General features: G+C 36.5%; 1 protein-coding gene across 1 annotated transcript; it reads left to right on the top strand.

Moving 5' to 3' along the window:
• The first annotated feature begins 411 nt into the window (after nt 1-411).
• LOC131436478 (eclosion hormone-like) lies at nt 412-958 on the top strand. The gene is made up of 2 exons (XM_058605205.1): nt 412-550; nt 623-958. Exons 1-2 carry the CDS (start codon nt 457-459, stop codon nt 805-807), a joined length of 279 nt encoding a protein of 92 aa, XP_058461188.1. The 5' UTR covers nt 412-456; the 3' UTR covers nt 808-958.
• The last annotated feature ends 7,847 nt before the right edge of the window (nt 959-8,805 follow it).

The following is an 8,805-nucleotide window of genomic DNA, read 5'->3' as shown; positions in this document are numbered from 1 at the left end:
ACTTCGAAATTGAACTCTCATCTCTGAGCAATGATTACTTTTTAAATTTCTGTAAAACTTTCAAATATGCTCTAAATTTCTTGAAACAGTTTGAAAACTGCTCGAACAATTTCGATAGTATCTGAAAATAAATTCAGGTATTATAAAAAAAATCGAGCAAATTTCAAATTTCAGTAACCGTATCAATTTAATCGTTATAAAGTATTAAAACAACTTTATCTGTTCAACCGTGCGCCAATTTTACTACGACCATTTCGCTGAGAGATACATTTCGGTAGCAGAGAAAAAATGTCACAAATTGCAATCGGAAGCACCACACCCAATCAATTATCTTCATTTTGGTCTGATAAACATCCGGAAAAATCTGTATAAAAATCCCCTGAGAGTACTGCATTCCATCAGTGAAGCATCCACATCAGCCTCGCAATAGCTTTAGCATTATCAAACAGTAATTAAATGGCATCGTTAAGATTTACTCCACTGGCAGCATGCTTCATTCTATTCACAGTTGCACTTACACTGCATCGTGTGGAAGCAAACCCTCAAATCGGTAAGTTTTTCGTTAATAATCCACTCTGTGCTGATTGACAATAGGGTTAAAATTCTTAATTCCTGAAACCAGATCTACTCGGAGGCTATGACATCATCGGAGTCTGCATCAACAACTGTGCCCAGTGCAAAAAGATGTTTGGAGAATTTTTCGAAGGACATCTTTGCGCGGAAGCATGCATTCAATTCAAGGGAAAAATGGTTCCAGACTGCGAGGATATAAATTCTATTGCCCCATTCCTAAACAAGTTGAACTAGATAACCTTCTCGGATTGCACGATTGGACCTCACTGAAATGACCTCTCACCTAATGTGTGTTTATTTTTATAAATTATTCTTAGCCCAAAACAGTAGGAAAATGCTACCTTCTCAAAGTTCACAATAAATTCAATGCTCGTTAAAAATTCAACATTATTCTAATTTTCTTTCTTCGGATGCCCTCGAAAGGGCATGGTTCGGTGTTTACTTAAGCCACTGGTTCAAAAACAAACCATATGGCGTACGGGTTCGGAAAGCTCACTCTGATGACGGCCATGATCTGCGATGTCTGCTCAGAAGTTCTATTTATTCAAGCAATTAAAAAAGCAGATCTAGAGACTCTTGATCGATAATCATAACAGCACTTCTGCAGGGGATCCTCGGATGACTATGGTCCGAGATTGAGAAGCCCTGACCGCAGCAGTGCGGAACAAGTGCTACCATTACGTTGCGCATGTGTGGATCTGGATGCTGTTTTTCTAGTCAGTCCCAACGAAAACTTCCCCAGCACGAAAGGCTTGAACCGAGAGGGAACGGGATAGAGAGAGAGAGAACTGTACAAGTGGCCAGATATCAAGTGCTCGGCTGCCGTCTGCTGGAAGACGGTGGCGTTGAACGAGATCTCGCACCGCAATCGGGATATGCGCTGTTAAACCCGCCAACCCCGACTCGGGAAACGGGCAGATGATGGAATTCAAGCAGCTGATGCTCGTTGTGAGCTTTCAAGTGTAAATAAACACTTGGAGTGTATTTTTAAAAGCAAAAGTTATCGAAACGGGCGTGAATGGAATTGTACTGACTCACTGTTAGGTGGGCGATGGACTACTTCTCCGATGTCGATGAAGATAAGCGGTAGTCATTTGGTTGGATCGAACAGGACTGAACACATGTAGAAGGAATCTTGAATTGTGTAACACCTCAAGACATATTAAGCATCTGGATGGTAGAAATTCGAATAAAAACAGGATTCAGATGAACGACTGAAAGCAATGCGATTGGGAAACTTTTTTTGAAAACGCGTTTTTCGGAATGCACAAACCCGATACACCCAAAGCTTCGTAAAGTGTTGAAAAAGGTAGACATAAAGTAAACCCGATATGATTCATCTTCTTACTTTAGCTGTTACAAAAAGCGAACACAATGGGTTGAGCGGATATGTAAGCAGAGTCACTTACACGCACTCGGCGCGAGTCAAAGAGAATTTTTTCAGCCATAATATCCAGTGCATGGGTGAAGCTATAAATACTTGAATCTGCATGATATTATTTTTAAGAAGGGCACTTCAGACTAGTATCAAACCTTCAGAAGGAAAAAAATCCTTGAGTTAAGTGAGATATGAGTTAGTTTAGTTTTCTTCATTTAAGAGACTCAACCGGAGGCTGGTTCGTCTCTAATGTGATATATAATACAATGGACCTTCGTAATTATTTTCTGGCACATCAGAGACTCGAGTGGTTTGCATTGATCAGACAGATGCCGACTTCTCTGTAGCAGAAAAAGTTACTAAAAAATTTCTGCTTGCTTAAATGGTTCTTTCTCACGTCTCATCTTTCCGTTCTATATCTTCACATCTTTATTCAGAAACATTTTCAGTCATCCAAGAACTCCAGTGAATCACGAGTATGGATCGTGAAGATTAAAGTCGTTATTGCACTTTGTTATGCTAGTAGATCTTGAGGCCTGAACTCTAGGTAGCTTTTTTATTCACAATAATAACACTCCAATAATTTGCATGTGGTATCACGAGCATGGATCGTGTAGAAGGATTTTGTTAGTTCATTTGGTGACGCTGGCAGATCTCAAGCCCTATACTTCAAGTAGTTTTTGGATGAACAAGCATTTCCTCATAACTCATCACAATAATCCCATACCATCCCAAGGAGGTTTTGGATTGACAAGAACTTTCACATATATTAGCAAGGTATTTCAATTTACTGAATATAGTACTACGACCCCACACAGCACTCAAAATCTATATATCTATTTAATGTTTCCATATAGACACAGTTCCAAAAAGTCTTGTGATTTTACATCTCATAAGATGAACATAAGTGGAGCGTCGTATTTCACACGAATTTATATTCAAGAAGAACATGGAAAACTGTGTGATTTGAAAATTACATGGATTGAAATCAAATTGAGATAAAAAACAAAATATCGATAGAAACAGCGCGACTTGAAACGAGAAACATTGGATCACAAAACACGCCATTTAATGAATTGAGCCACAGAGATAATAATCGATACATATGAATTCGTACATCGGCACTTGGTAGTCGAGTGCTCATTACACTCGGAGCTTGTAAAATTCTGTACGAATTTAATATTGAGTCATCTAACAAGTTAAGTAGTAAAATTGAGTCATTGGACACGTTAAGTATACTGTTTGTACTTTTTAATTAGTCGAATATATTTTTTACAGTTAGTAAGGTAAAAAAAAGAGAAATTTATCACCATCACCATCAAAAGTATCTTTTTGTTGCGAGTAAAATCAACTAAAATGTATATTCCCGAGAATGTTTTACCCATTTTATTTTTTATCCTTTGTTGGCGGCTTATTTGTTTTCAGTAATGTCAGGGCAGAACAATAACTGATTTCAATTTTGTTTTCGTTATTTGGCAGTAACATCAAACTGAGAATAAGATTTGTTATCAACTCGAGCAATTATGGCTCTTTCTGATTTCAGTATGGGTATTTTGTGACGTTAAAAATACCAAGCTGACGACTTCCGGTGTATTGCTATTCTTTAAAAACCCTTACAATATTGATTTTTTGCCGAACAGATTTGATGTGTAGGTATTGGAAAACGATGTTTGGAGTCATTTAGAAATCCAAGATGGCGACTTTCGGTTAATTGATGTTCCTTGAAAGATCTATGAAAAATCTTCGTATGTTCAAGCCCCGACCTGGAAGGATTCTTAGTGTCAGTAGGATCCATAGTACTAGCCATGCAATGATTCTGTACACTAAGAGGCGGCTGCGAAGTCTGTTGAAACAGAAAGGCCAAATTCCACAAAAGGAATGTAATGCCAAGACTTTGCTTTTGAAAAATCTTATAATTTGAATACTTGTTTCGAAATTCGAATTGGTGACCCCCGGTTTATCGATATATCTTGAAAACCCTTACAGTATAGGTATTTTCGGAAGAGATTTAATGAACAAATGTCGGAAAACAATGTTTGACGATGTTTCGAATTCCATGATAGCGACCTTTGGTTTATCGATATTCCTTGAAAACCCTTTATTTAATGGTATTTTCGGAACAGATTGAATGTCAATAATCGATGTTTGAACTCTTTTCGAAATTAAATATAATGACTTCCGGTATATTGACATTTTTTGAAAACTTTTATTCACATTGTATGAGTTTTCAAAGCATATCAATAAACCGGAAGTTGCCATCTTGGACTCAGAACGTCCTTAAACAAAGCTTTTAGATTTCGAAAATACCTATATGATTGGGGATTTCCACATTCATTACACAAAACCTTTATTTAAGCCAAATATTAAATAACGTAAGCATTTTTTTTAAATTACCTCGTTTTACGAACCTAATTTTTTCGTAATTGGAGGTTTCGATGTAATCACATCGATATGAATTTGATATAAAAGATTCCACTTATGTTTTAAATATCATAATATGTCTATCGGCATTTATTATTAAACCTACGCAAGAATATTATGTTAACCAAACGATTAGCTGCTGTTATTTTTGTATACTCTGTAGATGATCTTACAAATTATTTACTTGTTTTTTTTGTATCAGTACATAACTTTTATTAGTTGAACATAAGTTTTAAAAAGGTCACGTATTAACTTAAAGCTTCAATTGTCTGAATTGAAAGATAGCTTTTTTGGTCATTTGTTGCTTTTGAAATGTTTATTTCACGTCCCATACCACATTTCTGAATATTATTTGGATACGACTTCCAGTGCCGGAGATGTGGAGTAAAAAGAGCAAAAAATTGTTAAGATAAGTGCACCAACTTTTCTCAGAGATGGCTGAACCGCTTTAAAAACTTTTATTCAAATGAAAGGTCTTGTGATCCCATACAAAATTCCTAAATTTTGTTTGGATCTGACTTCCGGGTCCGAAGCTATGGAGTAAAATGTGCAAAACAAATTAAAATATGCGTACTTATTTTTCTCAATGAGGACGTGACCGATTTGTACCGATTATATATATATATATATATATATATATATATATATATATATATATATATATATATATATATATATATATATATATATATATATATATATATATAAATAGATATTGAATTCGCTCAAACTTTAGAAAAATTTTCCGAGGCCCGGAGGGCCGAATGTCATATTCCAATCGATTCTGCTCGACGAACTGAGCAAATGTCCTTGTGTGTATGTGTGTGTCTGTATGTGTGTTTCTGTATGTGTGTTATCAACAAAGAGGTCAAGATCTCAGAGATGGTAGGACCGATTTTGATCAAACTAGTCGCAAATGAAAGGTCTCCCCAGAACGCTATCGAATGGTTTTGAGATAGGATGTTTACTTTTTGAGTTATACGAAGTTTTATGTAAATTTTTTTAGTTTTTTGACAGTATCTGTCACACTTGACCTTAAAAACAGAATATGTTTCCAGACTTAGATTCCGCACGGTAATAGCTATCCAACAAGCTATAGATTGTTAAAATCTGTCCATTTTTAACGGATATATCGACATTTTTGTGTAAGCGACTTTTCGCCTTATTCCAGTAGTAGCAGTTATGAGTATTGTATGAAAAAGCAAAGCTTGGGAGTAACGTGAAACACGATTTTAATCTTGTTACATACAATTGTTTCTAAGTACCAAAAAGACTGTGTACAGCATTCTTTTTCATGACATTTTGCTTCGGACCGATTTTAGCACGGTTCGTTTTTGGCAACATAATCGTTTGAATATGGCATATGTAAACCAGATGATGGCAGAATTTTCGAGTTGAAAGCAATTCCATAATTATATTGATTTAAACTACTTGCAGCAATAAATGCTGGAAGAACATAACACCCATATACCATTCGAATCAGTTCGTCGAGATCAGCAAATGAGTGTATGACAAATCATTTCACTCATGTCGTTTTCGCTTAAGAAAACTGAAACTGACCCAGGGTAGTGTCATCAAACAAACACATTTAACAAATCAGAACAAATTGGCTCAAATGGCACGTTCCACTTGATATTTGGAGATTTGTCCCTGATATAAAAACCGGATTCGAAACTGACTCGATTTTCAGTTCAACAATGTTGAAACTAGGTGTGAAACTAGCTTCAAACAAACGATTTGACAGCAGTTAGGGTGGAAACTGAGCTAGGTTCGACATCAAGCGAAAACGACATCAATTTGTTTCGGAGATAACTCAACCGTTTTCTACAAACTCAGATTCATATGAAAAGCCGTATGCTCCCAAACAAGGTTCCTGAATTATGTTTGGTTCTGACCTCTGGTTCCGGAACTACAGGATGAAATGTGAAACGAAATTAAAATTGTGTAACTCATTTTTCTCGTTGATGGCTGAATCGATCTAAAATTCAAATGAAATCTGAAAACCATCTAAGATTCAAATGAAAAGTTTTGAGATCCTATAAAACATTTTGCTTTTTAGTCAGATCCAACTTCCGGTTCTGGGGATACAGGGTGATTAGTATAAAAATGTCCATTTCACATACATTAATCAGGTTTATCGGGTTTGCAGATTTGGATAGTCGATAACCAAATAAACTAATTTCAGTTTTAGTGGTATTCAGTTTTCGATTCGGATTTAATTCGCAATACGGTTTCTCAAAGTATCTACACTGATTTTCAAACATTTTAGAACAAATGTAAACTATACAGCTTCTCAGATGAATTTACCTGACTTCGGCAACACCGATTTTTAAATTCCGGTTTCGGTATCGAATCGTTTCTCAAAGCTCAATCGTTTTCTCAAAAAAAAGCCAAATCGAATTTCAGAAACAAAAATTCAAATTAAAATAAACTTATAGTTCCATACAAAATTAATTAATTTCATTCAATTCTGATTTCCGATTCTGGAATTACAGGATGATGAATTTTTAAAATTCAAATCGATATAGAATATGGCAATCCCGAAAAGCTTTAAAGTTGAACTCAAAACTATTGCAATTTATTCGTCATACGAATCGGTTTGGGTTATGCTGGTTCCTGAATACCGGCTTTGGAAGTACCGTAAATTACCGTAAACTCTAAAGTGGAAATTACTTCGATCATATCATGGAATGTTTAATCGATTGTCACAATTTTAGATTCAAATTCGATCCGATTTGCAGTTTCGACATTACAGAGTAATGAGTGATTAATATCTCAAATTGCCGCTTAAAACGACGGTCATTAAAACAATGTCATGAAAACTGAAACACATGCGGATTGATAAAAAAGTATCATCTCACTGCTAGGTAGATTAAGCATAGTCCTATGATGAATAGTCTTATGATTCTACACAAATCTTTCGAATTTCATTTGGATCAGACTTCCGGTTTCGGAATTATAGGGTAAAGTGTGTTAAAAGTTTTATACCATCACTTAAAGGGGCGAATAGAAGAATGAAAATAATATCGGTTTGACGGTTGCGTACGGAAGGTACCACAATTAATATTCACGCAAAACTTGTGAATTGTGGCAGTTTACCGATCGCTGCTGTACATGTATGTAAACACCTTTTTTGAGTTGAAAGTTTTGTAATACTGAAACGAACAGTTGAGTAGTTGAGTAGTTCACTGCAATTGGATTCCTCATTCCCAAAGTATTGTTTATTGTAAATTTTCTCGGGTGTTTGATTCATTTTATTTCGGAAACGACATTTGTTTTCTCAGAAACAACTTTATTCATATAACATACACCCTGCCCTGATACACATGAAACAATCCTTCACTTTAATCCACCACACCAAGCGATTCATTTCCGTTGTCTGCTGTTTATACTAATTGGATTGTCACTCTTCGCCCACTTCCATACGATTAGTAAGGAGAAAAATAAACCAACATCTTTGGAAAGAATTTGTCTTTCTAGTTCCATTCCAGCACCCGGTCGGTTAGCGTTGCTGGTTGTTGAGATAACTTCTCCAAACTTCAATAGATAACACTCATTAGCATAAACAAATCTCACCGAAAACAAAATCTGTCCTATTTGTACCGATTTTGAATAACAAATTAGAGAAGACCCTTTGGTCAGCGGGTACGTAAACTCTCCGATGCCAGATCTTCGGATTCCGATAACGGAGTCAGCGGGAACGTAGCACCGGTAGACAACCTGGCAGCATAAATATTGGACCCAGACAAACAGAAGCCTGCCAGAAATTCCTCGAACTCGGCCCGGGCTCGAATTGTAACAGTCAACAGTCACTGGCAGACCGTTTGGTGGGATTACGAAAGTCACTCAGTCACTACTGTTTGATTTTGTGCTCGGCAACAATATCCGTACGACCGACCATGGACAAGCGGTTCAGTTGTTTGTAGAAGCTGTGACAAATCTTTCGAATGAATAATGCATGATGTGGGGAGGTATGGAATTTGGAGTACCTCAGGTTCCTGGCGAGATGTGCGATGCTGTCAAATTTGGTGCCATTGTTGGTTCCATTTCGGACTGAATGGAGAAAACAAATTAGTGGTCTACTGGGCGGTCGATGGCCAAAAATCGCACCTGGTATGCTACTCAAATAGGCCATCAAATCAAGTGAGATGCCAAAGCAGACTGTAGTTGCTATTCGAAGTGTTGATTGAATAGAGCCTGTGGGCTGCGTTCCATGTAGGAATTGGAGTTTGAATTTTAACCGGTTATTCAAATGTACTTCTGAGCAGTTGTATGCAATAGTAGGAATCGTTTTCCTGTGGAACACATGCTGACGACTTTCTTTCATTCGACATAAACAACTCGCCAATTTGGTCTCACACACTAATTGTAAACTGTCAGAAAATTATTATGAACATATTGTAGCACTGCCAGGAAGGCACGTAACAGTCATA

The sequence above is a fragment of the Malaya genurostris genome, chromosome 3 (assembly GCF_030247185.1).
Source record: "Malaya genurostris strain Urasoe2022 chromosome 3, Malgen_1.1, whole genome shotgun sequence".
Taxonomy (NCBI): Eukaryota; Metazoa; Arthropoda; class Insecta; order Diptera; family Culicidae; genus Malaya; species Malaya genurostris.
This window is presented reverse-complemented; position numbering and strand designations above follow the sequence as displayed.